This window comes from Rutilus rutilus (genome assembly GCF_951802725.1).
Source record: "Rutilus rutilus genome assembly, chromosome: 20".
NCBI lineage: Eukaryota > Metazoa > Chordata > Actinopteri > Cypriniformes > Leuciscidae > Rutilus > Rutilus rutilus.
The window spans coordinates 25,749,378-25,771,107 of NC_140225.1; the positions used below are offsets into that span (position 1 = coordinate 25,749,378).

The window sequence follows — 21,730 nt, forward strand, 5'->3', positions numbered from 1 at the left end:
GTCTGCCCTATATGATGACACCCTACCCTGAACCTGAGCCTCGACCACAGGCACAATTCAACCTGGCCCACAGCAGAACACGGGTCAAGGTGGCACAGGCATCCTGAAGGCAAGGTTTCAGTGCCTGCGTGGGCTCAGGGTCAGCCCAGAAAGGGCATGTGACATCACAGCTGCTTGTGTTGTTCTTCACAACATTGCCACACTGAGAGGTGAGAGGGCCCCCCCTTCTCTTGATGAAGATGGCCAAGAGGAACCCCCAGTGAACCCAGTAGACCAAAGAGATGCAGGGTGGTACGAGACATGATTTGCCAAAATCACTTTAATTAAAACCAGTTAACAGTCAAGTGTTGTTCATTGTTTCTTTATTTCCTGTAACAAAAGACATTTGTATATATTGCTTTAGATTTCATTCAACAACAAATGACAGATTAATGTTTACATACTGTTTCCCACCTTAAGCTGGTGCTCCAGCAATTCAAGTCTGGCCTTTTTTAGGTTAAGCCTTTTCTCCTCCATTTGAAGCTGTATAAAGTCCATCTCCATGTCACTTTTTCTGATTTGCTTTTGAAGGTGGACCTTATACAGCTCTTTGGCAGGCAACTAGAAAGACAGAATAATTAAACATGACTGAAAGTCTGTAATACAAACACAGACCAAATATTTAAATGAGGAAGGAACATTTCTTACACTGCTAAGATTCTGTGTGGAGGTAGATGGACCCTCATCTGTATTAAAATCTCCTGCCATATTCTGTAAAATGACAATGACAATTTATTTATTCTCTTATGTAAAAAAGGGGGAATGCATTCTATACATCATACCTCTATGGGCCTCCCCACATTTTCTGTTTCTGTCACAGCAGAAGTGGTCTCTTCATCGTCAGCCTACAGTGAAAATAAGGAATGCTTGGTCTAGCAAACAGAAACCTAAAGACAATAATCACTTACAACTGTGACAGTGTGTGGTGTTGCAGGAGGATCCAATAATACAATGTGGCCATCAGCAACTGCAAGATAATTAAACCAATAATATAATCATGCATATTCAATACTCAATGTATATTCTTAAACAAATACAACTAATAAAGAAGGACATTAGGAACATCTAAGAGTACTAGTAATACGATTACAGTACACAGCATATGCAGTCAAAGCAGCATGCATACTGCACAAGTGAATCAATGACTGTAAAATGCATTCAAAATGCCTATTTAAAATGGTGACAATGTTGATGATTTTCTTTATTAAAACACTGACAAAAACAGTGAAAACATCAATAAATCATAAGTATTAATATGGTACACCTACATTTTACTAAGCCACTTGTCTTGGTAGCTGAGTCCGATGAACTGCCCCTGGAATCCCATCGACCACAGGTCGCCCTTTATTAAGGGACAGTGCCAGCTCCTCAGCTGGGGTGAGGGAAGCTGGAGGTGGACCCCCACCTGTTTTACGGGCCTCGGCCTTCTTTCTATTGGCTACATAGAAAACTAAATTAGGCTACATTAAATACTAAATTACATTGCTGGAGAATGTTTTTGTGTTTCATTTTGACTTAGCTCACACTTCTTCTGGCTCCAGAAGGATTACACCTGATAAAACAAGAAGCCAACATACTAGCCAATTATGTGCATTACTACTGTAATATTAAGAAATGTATGGAGGCCAACAAGTAAATACTTGTCTATTTTTACTACATGCCCCAAAGAATTTTTGCGTCACAATGAAAGGGGGAAATAGCCCATTTATAATTTTATAAACTCACGCATTTACTCAGTCCGTTATTTTTTGCCAAGCCAACTCTCTTTCTTTTGCTGATGCAGCAGTATTGCTTTTTTTTTATGTTATTTTTTTATAATGGGCTTATAGTCTTCATAAGCAAGCATTAAAACCTCCAACTCAGTTTCACCGAAATATGTAGCTCGCTTTTTTTCTCCCTGGGTTTCCATGGTGACTCCTGAAATCGGTGATCCATTGAAAATGTCTTTATGTACTCGCCGTGCGCGCTCATTAACTCTGGGTTACCAATAGGAGGTTGATTAAACTAACTCTTCTCAGGCGTTTTGGAACCGACATACTCATGGTATGCGGGTTTGGGGTAAATCAACCCAGAGGTTATGATTTACCAAATGGTAAGTTAACCAAGCTTTCTGGAATACCCCCCTGACCTGTAATGCTGCCTGGATCATAATCATACACTGTTCGCTCGTTGGCCAGAGGTGAACTGGCCCCCGACTGAGCCTGGGTTCTCCCAAGGTTTTTGTCTCCATTCTGTCACCTAATGGAGTTTTGGTTCCTTGCCACTGTTGCCTTGGCTTTTGGCTTGCTTAGTTGGGGACATTTAATATTCAACAATATTATTGATCTTACTTATGGTGGACGATGATGCAATTTTCTTCTAGAAACAAACTTTGTTGTATTATTTTCATGTTAACACTGTGAAGCTGCTTTGATACAATCTGCATTGTAAAAAGCGCTATATAAATAAAGGTGACTTGACAAAATGAAAATAATAATTAAATTATATAATTTACATTTGCCATTTCATACACTAGTTTTAATATATAAATTGAATACATATTTTAACGCTTTATTAGTTGCAAAATTAAAGCAGAGCTGATATGAGCGTTAAATTCACTGGCAGAAGAAGTAGAGCATGAACAGAAAAATTGGTAGTGTTTCCGAAGATTATTACGCATCTGCAGGTGATAGAACCAGTATGATGTTGGAACGTCTGGAAGAATGTTCTGGCGTCGACACCCGTTTGGTGTCAATATGCTGCGCTGTTGTTGTCTGATTCTGGACTGTGTTAATGATGGTTTCGTTTTGTATAAAATATTCTCATTGTCTGATACACATATGCTTATCTTTATTCTTATTACTATTTTTATTCTTATAACTATAATTACCCAATAATGTTGGAGATCCTACAGTTTTTCCTTACAAATGCCTAGGCCTATTTCTCTGAGATTACAGAATATGACGGGTCAAATTCATACCGAAAAATGTGACCGCTCTTTATTTCTTCATAACTGACTGTAATGTTAAAAAAAAGTGACTCATGTAATGTATGACCATCTCCCATTTATATTTTATTAAGAATATTGATCAGATATTAATAAATCTGTAGGGTCACGGAATCTTACGGGTCAAATTCATGCCGGAAAATGTGACCGCTCTTTATTTCACCATAACTGAATGTAATGTTCAATAAAGTTACTCATTTGATATGTGTGCTCATTGTACCACGGCGTTGGACTATTTTCTTTAATCTTCTTTAAGCACATCAGAGCAACTGTGTCTAAAGTGCTGGAAAAGAGAGAGTTAAAAGTTTCTGTCGCAATATCGAGTTCTTCTAAGCTATCTGGGGTGCTGAGATGATAAAACTGATCAGGAAGATTATTAATAAAGCAATCTTTAGTGGCAGAAGTGATAGGTCTAACATATTTGTTACACGGAGTCGGCTTTGCAGCCTTGGCTAAATGAAGTTTACATGAGACTAGATGATCTGAGATGTCTTTGCTCTGCTGCAGAATTTCAACAGCATCAACATTGATTCCATGTGATAATATTAGATCTAGAGTATGATTACAACAATGAGTAGGTCCTGACACGTGTTGTCTAACTCCAATAGAGTTAAGAATGTCTTTAAATGCCTATCCCCCAATGCATCTTTTTCGTTATCCACATGTATATTAAAATCACCAACAATTAGGACTTTATCTGCAGCCAGTTCTAACTCTGATAGAAAGTCAGCAAATTCTTTGATAAAGTCTGTATGGTGCCCTGGTGGCCTGTATACAGTAGCCAGCACAAATCTCAAAGGTGATTTATCATTTACACTATTTCTGTCAGGTCCATTAAGTCAAGAACACACAGACAATAAAAATAAAGAATTTTTATTGAATAGATTGCAAACAAGTTGATGTTCCTGAATTGAAATTTGGCGGTATGGCTCTGTTCAGGGAGTCCTCTGACCTTTCATGAGCACCATGAAATAGCAGAGAGTCAGAGGACAGCAGCAGCAGCATTAGGGAACGCTCACACAGTTTAGGACTGTGAGAGCAAAAATATCCCCCCAAACAAAACCACACCTGGCAATCCTCTGAGATACAGAGGATGATTTTATTTTTACAATTTATATGCTTAGTAATCTACGAATATATACGGATAATTTGCTATGTTATAATCAGATGAGTCCTGGCCACCCATGAGTTAGCAGAATCAGGGGACAGCAGCAGCAGTATATTCTGATCAGATGAGTCCCCTGACCATTCATGAATTAGCAGAAGTCAGGGGACAGCAGCAGCAGTATGTTCTGATCAGATGAGTCCCCTGACCATTCATGAATTAGCAGAAGTCAGGGGACAGCAGCAGTATGAGGAGATAGCAGCAGCATATAGAGACAGCATTATCAGCATGAGGGGATGCAGCAGCAGCATAAGGGCTCTCACATTATTTTGACTAGATGAGCTATTCCCCCCAAAACAGAAATTGAGTGTCTCGAACGGTGTCGTCTGAGCCACCCTAATTTAGCAATTTATATTATGGTAAAAATGATTAATTAGTTACTGAAATGAATATTCAAGACTGCAATAGCTCAAATATGCTGTTACCCAGAATGATCTGACTTGAACTGTTTTGACAGTCTACAGAGTAAGCGCTATGAAGAGATGACTAAGCCACCTTCTGAGAAACAAGCTAGATGAAGGAATTAAACAGCTTTTTACCAGCGTACAGATCAGCAGAAGCGAGCAGCAAGCATGTATGAGCAAACTGAATGTGCTTTAAATAGGGCGCCTTGTTTGAGCTTTGGCCATTGAGCAGCGAGGGGAGTTAACCAGCTAATGCAGCTCAGCTGGAGCAGATCAGCTGACGGGACAGTGTTGTTAGCAAACAGCATTAGCAGCGTCTTGACTACCTGGCCTGCCAGAACTAACGCTGACGCTCAATATATTGTTATATTAAGCACCAACACTTCAAAATAATTATATTTGAAACTAGTGAACGTGTTAGGTGTCACCCAGCCCGCAGCTCTACATACATCTGTCAGCGAGGCACCCTGCACCAACGCCCAGGAAGCGGCTACACTTCGTGTGGAGTAAGCTCGCAGTCCCGGGCGGACAAGGTGCACCTTGGGATTCATACACCAAGATGATGGCATCCACTATCCAGTGGGCCAACCTCTGCTTGGAGACAGCTTTTCCCTTCTGCTAGCCTCCGTAACAGATGAAGAGCTGATCCGAGGCCCTGAGGCTTTGCGTTCTGTCCACATATGTGACCAGTCACGGAAAGTAGGGACACAAGTCGGTTCTGGGGCATTTTGAGTTATTCACATATTCTGAAAGTGTAGTATTCAAGCTTTCCAATGATGTGTAACACATGGAAATCTGATAATATTTGGAGAAGTTGTCGCCATTTGAAGGTAGGCACTCAAGAAAACTGAAATGGTAGAAATCTGCTTCTAAAGATTGGCAAGTTCTCACCTCTCTCTCCTGCTGGGAATGACAATAGGGCTCATTTACATCTCATTTAGATAAGTCATACCCCCCTGTAAAGCTCCCCCGTCTCCCCCTCCCCCTCCCCCCTGAATGTACCAATTCTACAAATTCTCTAAATAAAACATCTCCAGTTAACTGGCAGAGCATTCATTTCGTTCGTTTTTTAAATAAGATACTAGCGCTGAAATGTGTTTTTTAATCAAGTGATCAAAGTGCTCGTTGCCGCTGCGATCAGTGGCGCAGATACAGTGTTTACTCGTGTGGCTCACGCACACACTGCATTGTCTTCACTCGACGCGCGCTTCTATCCGTTGCTTTGCGGATACTCTCTATTCGTTCTGTTGAAATAACAAAATAATTCAAACGTTTGCGTGTCCCTGCTTGATATACAACCACTGATGAACATAATCGTTTTGATGAGAGAAAAAAAAACTATACGAGAAAAAAAATAACCTATACAAAGGCAGATTCGAACTCTCAACCTCTGACACGGCTGGCGAATGCTCTACCACTGTACCATTTATACACACATTAACTGTATAGGCGGATTTATGTATTGGCACTGACAACATGTATTAGGCTACATCTCATTAAACGACAAATTAAACCCCATGTAAGCTACTATTTAAATCGATTGCTGGACATCGTAATGTTATTGGCGTCCATCTTCATTGAATTTTGAAATCAGATAGAGCCGGCCAGAGCGCTGCATAATAAGTAGCCACGCCGGCTTATTCAGTATGGAAATACACACCGACAATGACACGCCCCTACTGCGTGCTAGAATCTCCGAAAAACAAGCCGATTTTAACATCAAAATGTACGCTTTTAAATATACCAATACTGCTGTCTCAAACATGGAGAGGCTTCTTCGTGATCTCAACTAACAGATTCTGCAAAAAAACGAAAATCACCAATTTAGAAAAAAAACGCTTCTTTCTCATTTTGCTCGAAAGTTGTGCTGCCGACTTGTGTCACTGGTTTCCGTGACGGGTCACATATATCCTCAAGGAGCGGACGGGACAGAGAAAAGCCAGGGCTGGGTCTGCCTCCTCCAGGGGCAGTGATTGCAGGTTCACCACCTGGTCCCGAAAGGGAGTGGTAGGAACCTTGGGCACATATCCAGGCCAGGGTCTCAGGATAACGTGAGAGTTAGCCGGCCCGAATTCCAGGCATGATTCGTTGACCGAAAATGCACGCAGGTCCCCTACCCTCTTGATGGAGGTCAATGCAAGCAGGAGAACTGTTTTTAACAACAGAAAACTTGACTGACTGCAGAGGCTCAAAGGGAGGTCTCTGAAGTGCGGTCAGCACCAGAGGTAAGTTCCAAGAGGGTATGGAGGCGACGCAAGGCAGATTCAATCTCCTCGCTCGCCTAAGGAACCTGACGACCATTTTCCATCCACTGCATTGTGATGTGCGGCAATAGAGGCAACAAACACTTTGAGGGTGGAGGGAGACAGCCTTCGCTCCAACCCCTCTTACAGGAAAGAAAGCATGGTCCCAATTGAGCATCTTCGGGGGTCTTCTCTGTGAGAAGAACACCAATCAACGAACAGGTTCCACTTCAGTGTGTAAGCATGCCTCGTAGAGGGTGCTCTCGCAGATGCGATGGTGTCTATGACTGATTGTGGTAAATCACCTAGAACCTCTGCCTCTTGCCGTGGCGGGCAAGTTGTGACATTCGACGGGAGCGTAGACCACCTTGATGGTTGACGTACGCAACGGTCGCAGTGTTGTCCGTACGGACCAGTACATGCTTGCCGAGCAGCAGCGTTTTGAGGCGTCTCAAAGCAAGGTGTACTGCCAACAACTCTAGGCAATCTCCTGTTTGACTGAGTCCAGCTCCATACCGAGAAAAGAGGGGGTGAGTTTGCTCTTTTCCCAGTTGACCCAAAGACCCAACTGGCTGACATGTTGGAGCAACAAGTCCCTGTGTTTGCACAACTGTTCACGAGACTGAGCTAGTATCAGCCAGTCGTCGAGATAGTTGAGGACATGAACACCACGCTCTCTCATGGGATCAATGGCCGCCTCCGCGATCTTCGTAAAGACGCACCCCAAAGACAGGGCCAGCCCGAAGGGTAGGACTTTGTACTTATACGCTCGACCCTCGAACGCGAAATGCAGGAAGAGCCTGTGTCGTGGCAGGATGGAGACATGAAAGTACGCGTCCTTCAGGTCGAACCAATCTCCAAGACGAATGTATTCGAAAATGCACTTCTGCGTTAGCATCTTGAACGGAAGCTTGTAAAGGGCCCGATTCAAGTTGCGCAGGTCCAAGATTGGTCTTAACCCACCACCTTTCTTGAGTACAATGAAGTAAGGGCTGCAGAAGGGAACCGGCTCTACCGCATCCTTCGCCAGTAGGACTACGATTTCCACACACATGACAGGGGCTCTTTCACTCTACACCGAAGTGAAAGGAACGCCTCTGAACACGGGCGGATGTCTGGCGAACTGAATTGTGTAGCCGAGTCTGATGGTGCAGAGAATCCAGCTGGACAGATTGGAAAGCACTTTCCAGGCTTCCAAAAACCGTGGAACCAGGGGAACCAGAGGCACCACAGACGTACCCAGGGTGGGGCAGCGAAGTGGAGAGCAGGGACCTGGCTCGGAGAGCCCGGGGGCGGTGTTTCCACTGGTCGGCATTGTGTATGGGAGAAGGCGTAATCGGGTCCTCAGACCATACCCATCTGCCTGCTGGCGACACAAGAGAGGATCGATGGTTGCAAGCAGGGCTTGACATTAACACCCGCCAACCCGCCAAATGCGGGTGGATTTTGCTCGTGGCGGGTAACATAGTCACTCCAACTAGCCACTTTGGCGGGTTGAATAATTGTAGTCTTTTCAAAACGCATCTGAAATAAGTGTGACACTACGACACTACAACTCCCATAGGGATGTCAACAAATATTCTAAATTCGAATATATATTCGAATAGGTTTAAAAAACAGAATTTCGAAGGTGAAAATGAATATTCGAATGTGGAAAAACGCCCGCGGTAGTAGAGGCGCGGCTGTCTGCTTTGCGAGTGGGCGCGCTGCCTGAGGGATCAGGGACAGGTAACAGGAAGAAGTGTTAACGTTAAACAGAAACATTACTAAAGTGTAGGCTACTGTATTGACTGAATTGATATTGCATGAATAAGGTAGGTTAGATACAGTAGTTTCATGATGCACTGCAGGCTTCCACTGGTTTGATTATTGACTGTTTCATGTCAAGGAAAAGTTCCATGTTTACCACAGCACAGCTCGCTCGGAGCGTTCAATGTCGGTTTTATATTGGCTACTGTAAAACTTAAATTATTGTAAATAATATTTGTTTCAATCACTGAATGAAGCCTGCTATATAAGAGTCGCGACCTTAAATTGCTTGCACTTTATTGTTGTTGTTCATTTAAACCGTTATGCACAGAGAGCGTGACGCCTCATTCGCGCCGCAAGACCTCCAGACGTGCGTAAACGCGTCTTTACACTCGCGCCAGATGCTCTATTCACGTTTGGTGTGAACGCAGCATGAGAGAGAGAGAGAGAGAGAGAGAGAGAGAGAGAGAGGTCTGCGGTCTTGGCCATAGTTGATTTACTTGTTTTTGTGTAGGTAATACGTTGTCAAATATGTTTAAAAACTTAAAGTCCCCGTGAAATCAAAATTGACTATATTCACTTTGTTCGCCTAAATTGATCGTTTTGTGCTGAACAATTCATCCATGCGAGTCAATCCACACAAAAAAATTTTTTGGCTTCATAATCTTTAATCAAAATCTGAAAATGCCCCTCCCCTCTGCATCGGAGGACCTTCACTGATGACGTAGGCGTGAGGAATTTGGCGTCTCCTTAATCCGTAACCACGCCCCTCCAACTGACAGTAGACAGGCTGCCTGTGTGTTTGACAGCGCGTGAAAGGAGAGATGGCGAGGAGGTGCATTTTTGGTTGTGGAACTCACGGAACACTTTTCCCTTTCCCTAAAATTCCCTCGTTACGGTCCAGATGGCTCGATTTTTTACATTTCGAGGAAGGAGGGATAACAGAGTGGTCACGAATGTGCTCGAAGCACTTCACGCGCGAATGCTTCAAAAATAGGACAGAACACGAAATGGGGTTTGTGAGAAATCTGTCATTAACAGATAACGCTGTCCCGTCAGTGTACACCGTTGGTACCTCACAAAGTTTGACGGTGAGTTAAAACTAGCTACAACCAAGCTCTTGAGACGTTAAACATTATACAGGGCTGCCAACATAACTTTGTCATATTATGCTTAATAAACTAAATACATGTTTATTGCGCGTGAATTGGCGCGTGCGCGCCAAAAACCAACATCAACACTTAAATCAAGACAGATTCGACATAACGGTCATCTCTAACACTTTACAAAGGGTAACTTATGTTGAAAGATATAGAACAACTTGAAATGAACCATGTCTTATGCAATTGGTCAATTATTTAAAAAATCGACATATATACAAGTTGTCAATTTTGATACCAACTGACAGGTTTTCCTGTATAGTTTATAACATTATTTCAGAGAATATTTTTTCCTTGAAAAAAAAAAAAGTATTGTATATAATCCAATTGAATCAATATTGAATCAAGATAATAATCTCAAGCTTATGAATTGAATCGTAATTCTCACTCCAATTTGAAATCAAAAGTTGGCAGTCCTGCACAATCTATTTTGCCCTTGTACCCATATCATAACATAATGCATTCCCTGTTATACAGCCCGTAACAAGAGACGTGGCCTGTCAATGTCATGAACCATCTTTGAAAAATGTGTCAGTTCAAACGGAAACCCACAAGCAGAAAAGACGGAGTAAAGGTAAAGTTATAGGCTACTAGCTCTGTTTATCTTCATTGTATTAACTGGTAATAGTCTTCTTGTGCTGTTTCATGTGTTTGATTGTCATATGTGTGTGTTGAAATTTTCAGCTGTTCAGGTGAAGCCTTTAGGCCACTCTGTTGGTGTGAGTGTTGGTACAGGTATTGGAGCTCCGTGTCTCACTTCAACACCAATTAAAAGGCCACGTATGGAAGACACTGTGTTCGATGAGAGCTCAACATACACGTCAAACCAGTGTTCTGATGTCACCTATGAGCCTGATGTCACTCAAGGGAGCATTGAAAAGTAAGTCTAAATGTGGTTATCATTAAAACTTTAAACATGTAAAAAAATGTCATGGTATATAGGTTAGGTTTGAGATGATCAATCAAGATGCCTTGTTAGAAAGTATGATTTGATTTGCTGAGTTATGATTGTCCAGGGTTTGCCAACCACTATACAAAGCCAGGAAATACATGGTGTATGAAGAGAATTTGCTACAGCTGTTTCGGAAGTGTCAAGCATGCTGCCATACCTGCACAGTTGACACATTTGTAAATGGGACATTTGTATCCATCACACAGGTGATCATAAATGTAGCACTGACAAATTGTTAATATAATTTTATAATTATAAAATTATAACAAATATAATTTTATTTATTGTATTATTGGCATTTTGTATATTGTTCATATACATTTTATGCTTCAAAATCGCATAGATCTGTTCACACTGCCTCCAAAAAACAAAGTGGAACAGCCAGCCACACATCCAGAGTACACCAGCTGGGAATTTGCATTTGTCGGCAGCAGTAGCCTTCAGTGGGGCTTCATACATACAGATCCACAAGGTTTGTCATTTGTGTAAACAAAATAAATTTTATAAATTGGTCATTGTTAAACATTTTTTATACTTATGTAATGTGATATCTTTCAGGTACTGACAGCACTCTGTCTAGAATGTATATGTCCCAGGACATTTTTTAATCATCAGAAGACCTTTCTCCAGCCAACAATTTTATCGCACTGGAGGACTGAACAAAACACAATGCTGGAGATGGCAAGGCATTCTGGAAAGGCCGTTGTCTTGGGTGGTGACATGAGAGCTGATTCCCCAGGTTTGTTCATTTTGAGTGAAAAATAACAACATTCAGTTTCATCTTGTCATTCCAACCACAGTATAAGCATTATGAAATGTCTGAAGCATTGAAGAATTTTGCATTTTGGAATACACTGTAGATAAATTGGATTAAAATGTTGTTCAATGTGACAATTTTGGTCAATAAACCAGTAATGTCCTAAACTATTTTCTGTTCTACTCTGATTCCCCCTGAAGGACACTGTGCCAAGTATGGAAGCTACACGATGATGAACCTGGAAGACAACAAGGTGGTGGACATTCAGTTAATCCAGGTAAAAATGCAATTTACTATGGCACTGCAATAATCTGTAATGGCATTGTTGTGTATGGCTTTCTCACAATGAGTTTGTATAAAAACACAGCAACACTTTGATAATTATCAAAACTTAAAATTATTGTTCATGTAAACATACTCATTGTCTTGGTTTATGGTATCTATTAACTATCAGGATAAAAGTCTAAATGTCGTTTTTTTTTTACATATCAAAACATGTCTTTTGTCTGCTAAATTGATATTTTTTTCATCTCTCAGAGTAATGAAGTTGGTGCAAGTCCACGAATGGAACGCGAAGGTTTTTTGAGAAGCCTCCAGTTCCTGGAATCAGCAGGGTTAAGGGTTGGTGCTATCGTCACAGATCGGCATCCTTCAATACAAAAGTATCTGAGGGAGCAGCGACCTGATATCAAGCATTACTTCGATACTTGGCATGTCTCAAAGGGTAACTGTTCGGCAGCATTTCAGATTAATCAGATATATACACAACAGCAACATAGTATCAAAACTTGTGACTCAAATGACACAAGCACAAATGAACTTGAAGTATGTTTTAAGAACTGATAAAAGTTTAATATTTTAATTCATTTTATTTTCTGTAATTGCTACTTAAGGTCTCGCCAAGAAGATCGATGCCCTAGGGAAAGAGCGTAGTTGTGGAGAGGTTCTGGCCTGGAGGAGAAGTATCATCAACCACCTTTACTGGTGTGCATCCTCTTCCAAGACAGGAGAAGAAGCCGTGGAAAAATGGAAGTCTGTCACCAACCACGTCCAAAATGTGCACCACCATAACAGCGACTTGTTCCCAGTCTGCGCCCACCCACCTCTTGAGATGCGAGCTTGGCTGACACCAAGTAAGGATTTTGTTGATTCCTAATGCTACATGATTAGCCTAGTTTGTTAATAAACATGAAGATAACTATAAACTAAAAACTATGATACTGAAATCTAAAACTAGAAAACTGATTCTGCTAAGAGTGAAACGATTGATTTTTTTATAAGCCATGACTATAATATTAAAGGTTAAAATTGATAACAGTCTGTTGAATTCAAGTGCCATAGTGATATACAGATGCAATGGGATTTAATAATCTATATTGATATTTCCAGCCATAAAAATTACATTACAGTTATATGTTGATAAGGACTCACTGTCTTTATTAGGCACTAAAGCTTGTGAACGGTTTTGCGACCTGATGATAAACCAGCGCCTCCTGAAAGATGTGGCAAAACTGAGCCCTCACCATCAGACCTCCTCAGTTGAAGGCTTCCATAGCCTGATATTGAAATTCGCTCCGAAAAATGTGGCTTTCTCATTTGTGGGAATGTTGAACAGGTGTGACATTTTAAATGTCTTTTAAGTTCATAAATAATGCTGTATGTGCATCTGACACACTGTCCTATATTTGTAAATACATAATTTATCCACATAATTAATCACTTTTTAAACAACCCCCCTTACCAATTTTATCCTTTTCATTTCTTAATTTAACTATGTAGGTTGCACCTTGCTGCTCTTCACTATAATGAAAATTCCAATCGCGAGTATGCATGCAGCCAGAGTGGTGAACCGTCCATCAAAGTGAAATGGCCAAAATACAAAAAGGGGGAACATTCCCTTCACTACAGAAAAACAGCACCAACCTACAGTAAGTATAAAAGGATAATGTTACCATACAAAAAATATGGAAAATATGTAGATCTCCTGCAAAATTAGATCAATTAACTAATTGTTATAATAGAACAATTACAGTTTTTTTCGATTGCTAAACGACAGTGAGCACAACTGGAGTCACATGTGCAAAACTCTAACTACAGTCTGCACAGCAGCAGTTCATGTGGACCAAACTCTAGTTCGTTTTTCATTGTTTGAACACAGTTTTCAAAACTCTACACACTTATCCCATGACTTTAACCACAACCTGCACAACACTGTGGATTTACAGCACTTTGTTCAAATGCTAACACACTGCTGTCAAAACTGTGAACCACACATTCAAAACAGAATAGATTTCAGCCTTGTGCCTTTCAAACACTGCTGATTGCAATTTCAGCTGAAAGGCTCCCATACACAAAATAAATATATTTGAAATATATTTTTGGAATATATGCAAATATTCGAAATTGGCCCAATAAATATATTTTAGTTACAGTAAATATATGTAAATATATTTCACACTTACAGTAACATCATATATTTTTGTTATATTTCAGAATATATTTCAAAATGATAAATATAAGTGACCAACAATGCAAATATATTTCAATGTATTTGGAATATATGCCACATATATTTTTTACACTTTACTGTAAAATATATTTCAATATTTTTTTTTTTCTGTATGGGTGGAGGTGGAAAGTGTTTGGTCACCACCCACATGACCAAATGTCTCTTTTGGAAGCCATGCGTGCCGGATGTGAGGACACGAGTCCAGAGGACTGCCAGGGATGGATAAGGCACTCCAGAAGGTTCTTCCCCAGGTGCATGGAAAGAGAGAACATTAGATGTGATGTTGATGAAAACCTGTGGCCTGATGCTAGAGAGAGGCAGGATTAGCCCCTCAATTATTTGAACGAATTACAGTATGTACTTTTAGTTTCTACCTTTTTTCTCATTACTGTAATTCCGTAAATTACTACAGACTATTGAAGCAAACTGCTCATTTTCATTTACCTTAAAGAATTGTTATGTTCTAAAAATTTAAATAAATCATGTGAAAGAATGTCACTCTTTTCTTTGAAGAAAATATTACTTTGTATGAAGTCACTGAAATTGTTCAAACTGTAAAGATGAAAAGTTTGTATTTTCTGTATTGGTGTTTGATGCTAGTGTTTTTACTCTCGGTGTGTTCTGAGTGACAGTGTGTGTTATCTCAGTGAGGGTTGTGCATAGTGTTTAGCTGCACTGAGCCTGTTTTGAGCCGTGTGTTAAGAGTTGTGTTACTTGGAGTGAGTTTTGCAGGTGATGTGAACTGTTTAGCTCAGGAGACTGTTGGTAGTGCAGACTGTAGTTAGAGTTTTGCACATGTAGCTCCAGTTGTGCTCACTGTCGTTTAGCAATCGAAAAAAACTGTAACACGTACATTACATTATACATGTTGTTTATGGTAAATGCTGTTTGATTGACCACAATGTTGTTTGATCCCAATTGTAGAAAAATGTCTACTAAAATATTCGAGGTTCCTTGTATTTTTTGCATTATAGACTACGTGGAGAGTCTGCTAAGACTGTTTTTTGAGGAGGTGGTCATCAATCCTGGCCCATACCAAGAGCAGATTAATCAACTGAAGGTTCCAGACCACTTATGTGCTGCCTTTGACAAGCCCGACCTACAGGAATCTGAAGTCAGACCCTGGTCCCGTTTTACACAGATGGAGTAGGAGCAGGTTTAGATAGTGAGTGTGTGTGAGTGAGAGAGAGAGTGTGTGTGTGTGTGTGAGTGAGTGAGAGAGAGAGTGTGTGTGTGTGTGTGTGTGTGTGAGTGAGAGAGAGTGTGTGTGTGTGTGTGTGTGTGTGTGTGTGTGTGTGTGTGTGTGTGAGAGAGAGAGTGAGTGTGTGTGTGTGAGTGTTGTGTGTGTGTGAGTGAGAGTGTGTGTGTGTGTGTGTGTGTGTGTGAGAGTGTGTGTGTGTGAGAATGTGTGTGTGTGAGTGAGTGAGTGTGTGTGTGTGTGTGTGTGTGAGATAGAGAGAGAGTGTGTGTGTGTGTGTGTGTGTGTGTGTAATTTTTAGTGTTAAAATTAATCTTTCAAATGTAATAAATGAAACATCAAGTGTAATTAAAGTCCTTTGTCATTATTTATTACATACAATTGTACATGCATATCACTTGCTACTGTGGATGTAGGGAAGGTAGCTTGAAGCCTGTGTATCTCTCTGATGTAAATGTGGATCTTATTTTAACAACAACACATGATGGGAGGACAACACGTATTTTTCTTCCCAAGTAGCCCCAACACCATCTGACAAAGGTCCTGTAGGCGGTGTGACGGTATCGCCTAAAAAAAAAAAAAAGGAAACTAGATAATAATGCATTGTTTGCAGGACAGAAACTGACTGTTGCAGATATTATTCACGTACTCTTCGATAGTAAACACATCTTGGTCATAGTCGCCATAATACTGGACCAAGGATGCGTATTCAACTTGAAGAACCCATGGGTTCAAGCAGACCGCTTCAAAACCTGGGTGTTGAGTCATGCATCCAGGTTGCAGTTCTGCTTCTGCACATTTATCAACAACCTATATAAAAATAATGTAACAATTTTGTAGTTTTAGTATTTTACTATTTTACTGTAGTTTTAGTAATTTATTCTAGACTGTAGTATATGTTATTTAATGTATTAACAACACATAGGCACTGTATTACAAATGTTAAGTTTTTTTGAAGTCAGAGTTTGCTATCTTCAGTTCTACTCTGCTGCTGTGTCATTTATAGGCTGGTTAATAATAACATGATATCCATTCTCTGCAATTCTGTCACAAACCTGCCTAACCTCCCTACAACATAGTCTTTCAAGACCAGTGTCCATGTGCTCGCAGTAGCCACAGGAGCACCTGAATGAAAAGCATAGTACAGTTTAAGTTGACAAATTAAAGTTGTGGTTTAATCGTGGTAAGCTAAATTATCTGTCAATTATAGATGAAGGCAACTATTCTAGACAAGGTACAAGATTCAAAAACATAAAACGCACGTTACTATCATTGGTTGCAGCAGTAATAGCAAATAAAAATAGTTTTATAATTACAATTAGTATTACCATTGGGACACATCGAGATGCTCGCGAGTGTGAACTTGCTCCTGAGCCGCCACGTCCAGGTGACCATTTGAACTCTCCGCATGTAACGGCTCAAACATGTAAGGTCTGATTCCCGTGACGAAATGATCCTCCGTGTGTTCCTGTTCTTCTTCATCTTCCTCCTCCTCCTGCTGCAAACTAAATTGCGGTGATTCAGGTGGCGAGTAATCCTCAACAACCGATTGTAAACTTGCGTTTAGATCTGCCTCCATTTTTTGAATTAAACACCTACTTATCTAGATCCAATCAGGTGCTAGTTGGAAAATAAGCCACGCCCACTATTTTCCTCATTTATTATTCCGTTTCTCTCGGAAATGCGTCACTACACTGGAGAAAAGTCGTTTGCAACTTCCGGTTCACGGGGACTTTAAATAAACTACCTATACCAGTAGTTATGTCTCTTTGTATTCATTTGTCCTGTTATCGACGTAATGCGCGTCATTGACAAAATGCGCAACCAGATGTTCGAATAGTTCGAATATAGGCTGTGGTTTTTTTTAGAGGGAATATTTGAACGTAATTTTTTAGCAATTTTGACAACTTTGTGACCGACAACATAGAAATGAAGAGACAGTTAGCTGCATGCCCTGCTGGAGTTAAGTCGTATGCCGGTGTGGAGCTATGTGGCGACATTTAATAGCCTACATAATACATTTTTTTAAAAAGGAGCTTTACACACAACCTTATCAGAGCTAATGATAATGACCTGTATTGTTATATATTTATGTAGTCTTGATTTGGGTGAGTACAGTGGTTTTACATTTAAAAGGGTTGTAAATCTAGTTCAAGTAAATTTTAGCACGCCATAGTCAACTTTTATCAGGTAATTTCACAAAAACAAAAATGTGGCTAGTAAAAATGCTGTGTGGCTAGTAACTTTGGAAAACCACTAGCCACATTGGCTAGTGAGCAAAAAAGTTAATGTCAAGCCCTGGTTGCAAGGCTTTACAGGGTCGCACACACCATCAATCTGACCCTCTTGGAACCCAGGAATAGAGGAATTTGGGTCCTGGGAGCCGGCGGTGGAACAGAAAACTGAGTGAAGGTTGCTGCGGTGGCCCAGCGGGAGCATGAATGGCGGCAGGGGGGCGCCCTCGTCGACATGCAGGTGGAGGCACTGCCACCGGCGGCAGGGTGTTGACAGCAGCGGGCCGCCGGGGCAGGATGTGTCGGACCTCCTCCATCTGCACCTGAGCAGCAGAAACTGTTGGGCACAGTTCTCCGCCGCGTCGCCGAACAACCCAACCTGGGAAAATTGGGGAGTCCAGGAACCGAACCTTGTCCACATCCGCCATATCAACCAGGCTGAGCCAACTATGACGCTTCTGAACAACACCATGGCATGCAGAGAGGAAGCAGCTTGCCCGCAAGCTCTATAAGCTCTGTCCGAAAGAACAGACAAAATCTCACAGGTCTGCGAGGGGAAACGAAGGCTCCCCCAACCCAGATGCAGTGGCTGCCGGACACAGGTGTGCCGCAACAGACCGCTCCACTGTAGGGACAGCCACGTAACCTCTCACTGCTCCTCCTTCAAGGGTAGTGAGGGGGGAGAAACTATCCAGGTCGTTTTCAGCAGTAAAAGGTGCCATCCACGACCTGGTCAGTTCTCCATGCACCTCGGGAAAGAAAGGTACTGGGGCGGCAGGCTGAGAACCAGCACGGCCTTCCCCGAGAAACCAATCATCCAACCGAGACTGAGCGGGACACAGTGGAGGGTTCCGCTCGAGCCCGACAGCTGAGGTGGCCCGTTTCAGCATAGCTGACAACTGTGGATCCGGCTCAGGATACGTTGTACTCCCCGAAGAGGACAAGGCAGCTGAGTCATCATCTCCAGAGCCCAGCTCACCCTCAGATGTTGCAATCGGCATCCTATCCTCCTGAGGAACCTTCAATGGAACCTCTGGCCCGTCCATTATAAACAGGCCAGCGCGCTCAACAAAGGAATCCACCAGTAGCGGTGTGATGGAATTGTGAGGAGTCCACGGGGAATGGTTACCGGGCGGAAACTCAGGGAACAGGGAACGACTGCATCCAGAAACGCACGGGTGGAATGACATCTTGAAAAAGACGCTCTTTCAGTAAATAAACGCTCTCACCAGTGAAGCACTCACTCTCTTTGCCCTCAACCGGCCGTCAGACAAACAAACACAAACAGAAATTTGCTTTTCTGTTAAAACAGCAGTTGAGAGCTTAGAAATCTTGCGACCACCGCTGTCACGCACTGTAAAACCACCAGCACCAGAAGAGAATTCCTGAAGAAGCACCAACACACTCGCTTGTTGTAATACAACACACTCTTCAGAGACATCGACATGAAGACCGATCGGCTCCGAAGTGAAAAGACAACTGGTGCATGCATCCACTTCCGTATTTATACCTGAGCTGTGGGGCGTGTGATGCGATTCACGCACGCCAATGTCCATTGGCTAGTTTTTTTAATACTCGAAGATGACAGGCTCCCTAGCGTGATCCCAATCAGTCGAAAGGGTATGCAATCACAAGTGTCTTAACTGTGAGTGTAAATGCAATTAAGAAAAATAACATTTAAATGATCATTTTGCTACAGTTTTTACTTGAACATGTTAAACATATCTAATAATTTCTTTAATACATTTACATTTTAATTTTGCAACTTATAATGCGTTAAATTTATGTATTCCATTTACATATTAAAACTAGTGTATGAAATGGCAAATGTAAATTATATAATTAATTATCATTTTCATTTTGTACCAAACGTTGAACAAATGTAATGGAAAATGTACATTTAAATACAGAAATGAATTGTCATTTTAAATATCGCTTTGTCATTTTACATATTGCATTGTGTAATGCTGAGGCTGAGGCAGAGGGATCCATTTGCAAGACTTTATTAACACGGGTAGGGAATACAGGCAGGCAGACGCAAACTGAGAACAGCAGTAAACAAAGGGACAATCCAATATACAAGGTCAGACACAGGCAGAGGTCGAGGCGGGCAGCAAAGGTTCACAGAGTCCAGAGTACGGGCAGAGATCAAGGTTCAGGAATACACGGCTAGAAGAAGAGAATGCTTAGTAATGTCCACAGAGCAAAACAAGACTTCGCACGGAGCAACGGAAGACACAGTCCAGATAAAGGGGAAGATGATGATGATGAACAGGTGACGGTGATAATGGTGATCAGAGAAACCAGGCAGGGATGGAAGGTAATAATGACAGAGGGAGTGCTGGGAAGTGCAGTTCTAATATTCAGGAGAGAGGGAGCGAGTAAAACCAGAGGGTGGGGTAAGTGTGCGTTCCGTGACACATTGTCATTTTGCATATTACATTTCAAATTGAAAATTGCTACCCATATACTTCCATACATGACAGCTGTTGTCTCTATGAATGGTTTAAGGAAAACAGGAGTATGTACATTGTTCAATAAATTTACCATTTGGACTTTATTAAAAAAATAACAGCATGTGAGTTTGGAAAGATTTACATATATTTACTGTGCCTTTTGGTAACTGCCAACTATTATAGTTACTTATTTACATCTACTGAGCTGAAGTCATCCAGTCAACAGAACCGTAGCAAAAACACAAATGCTATTGAAACACCAGGGTTAGACCTGTTGCAGATAGACAGCCTGCTGGTGTGGGGTTGGGGGCAACCAGTAAAACCACTAATTGGTGCAATCACAGAATAAGTGCACTTAATAGTCATTATGCCTGCAAAGACAGGAAATGGAGTCTTAGGTTTACAGCTGAAATCACACACAAACACACACACACACACACACACACGTATTTAAGGGAGTTTCTTCAACTTATTGCCAGGGGTTGATTTTTAGATTAAAACATGTCCTCTTTTTGTCCCATTCTTTTATATGAAGACCACATTAAATATTTTGCTACATTTCAAATTACTTTTATGTATAGGTTGGATTGTTTGAGTCTTTTACCAGACTTTATTTCATCATACAAATATGAATGATGAGGGGTTTTTTTTCAATAGTATGTGAAAATGTCAATGTTTTATTCATTATGACTATTCAGATGCTAAAAGTGAATGCAAGGAGGCAACAGTGTCAGTAAAAAAGTGATAATTTCCTTGATTTATTTTTATTTTATTCAATTATCACATTTTAAGATTGATCTTTTAAGTGCCCATAGCTGAAGAAAGACCCCCTTAAAAAATGAAATCACGAAGAATTTATTCATGAACACACTCACACACAATTATTAAAGAAGGTCTTCTTTTGTTTTCTAAAGAGCTCCATCCAATCTTCTACCATTCAGTATACCTCACTGGTACGAACCAGAAATCAGGAGAGCAAATGGAGAAATTAGGATGCAAAATTGTAAGTTGTAAGAAGTTTCCCCATATCATATAAATCACAAGGGTCAAGTTTCTCTCTTATGGACTACATGGAGAGCGTGGAACTTCCACTGGTATGGTAATCTTTTCATGTCATTCCAGCACAGTGGGGAGTTACTGGAATTCCCCCTGTTTTTGGCTGTGTGGGGGACTCATTCATACTCAATAGAGCTTTTGTTGCCCCCTTGCCTCTACAGCCCGTGCTCCACCATTAGCCCCCTTCTTTGACAGGGAGAGAGGCCATCCTGCCTGGACTCATTCTTAGTGGTCCTTAGCCCTCCTCTATTGCTTTTCATATGTTAAAGCCCCCCAAATAGTTAAATGCCCCGGTAACCGCTTCTGCTCCACTAAACCTGCCACAGCAACTGCTTTGACTCCCAATCAGTTCAGGTTTAAATGTGGGCGCTGTCCAGACAGAAGAGGATGGAACACAATGGGGATGAGACAAGGGGGGTGTGGAAAGACTGTCCACATGCTCTGCTAATCTTCTTCTTTTTTTTTTTTTTACAAACCCCCCCTCCACAAACCTGATCTTTCAGTCCCAAACATATAATAACAAGCTCAATTCTTGTCTAGTTTATCTTTTGATGTCCATCTGGCATTTGAAGGATTATGTACAATTGCACATCTCTGTCACACAGATAACAGGCTAAGTTAAGATTGTATTTTACTCAGGCTCACATTTGCATGTGAATCCATTTGGTAGGTGCTTCCATTGCTGCCAGTAATCTACTCTGCAGAGCTCCTCAATGTGAGCGACAAGCCACACCAATCTCTTTCAGCCTAGAACAGGACCCTGCGGCAATGAATATGCATGACCTGAGCTCATAAGTGGATAGTAATCACTGATTTAGATAT

General features: G+C 41.3%; 1 protein-coding gene and 1 long non-coding RNA gene across 3 annotated transcripts; one reads left to right on the forward strand and one right to left on the reverse strand.

The window, feature by feature from the left end:
• Positions 1 to 488: 488 nt before the first annotated feature.
• Positions 489 to 1,761, reverse strand: LOC311280179. 2 transcript variants are annotated; one of them, XR_014625649.1, is made up of 4 exons: positions 1,308 to 1,761; positions 822 to 1,006; positions 688 to 750; positions 489 to 600 (listed from the first exon to the last, which is right to left on the reverse strand). It is a non-coding gene; the product is annotated as an uncharacterized lncRNA (long non-coding RNA). The 2 variants fall into 2 exon arrangements; XR_014625650.1 differs by having other exon boundaries at positions 489 to 750.
• Positions 1,762 to 9,303: 7,542 nt separating this feature from the next.
• LOC311279633 (uncharacterized protein) lies at positions 9,304 to 15,114 on the forward strand (the record flags this gene model as incomplete). Its single annotated transcript, XM_084391260.1, has 12 exons — positions 9,304 to 9,677; positions 10,224 to 10,320; positions 10,431 to 10,626; positions 10,763 to 10,904; positions 11,042 to 11,170; positions 11,257 to 11,437; positions 11,656 to 11,732; positions 11,993 to 12,179; positions 12,349 to 12,588; positions 12,899 to 13,070; positions 13,235 to 13,383; positions 14,939 to 15,114. Exons 1-12 carry the CDS (start codon positions 9,411 to 9,413, stop codon positions 15,112 to 15,114), a joined length of 2,013 nt encoding a protein of 670 aa, XP_084247386.1. The 5' UTR covers positions 9,304 to 9,410.
• Between the last annotated feature and the right edge of the window lie 6,616 nt (positions 15,115 to 21,730).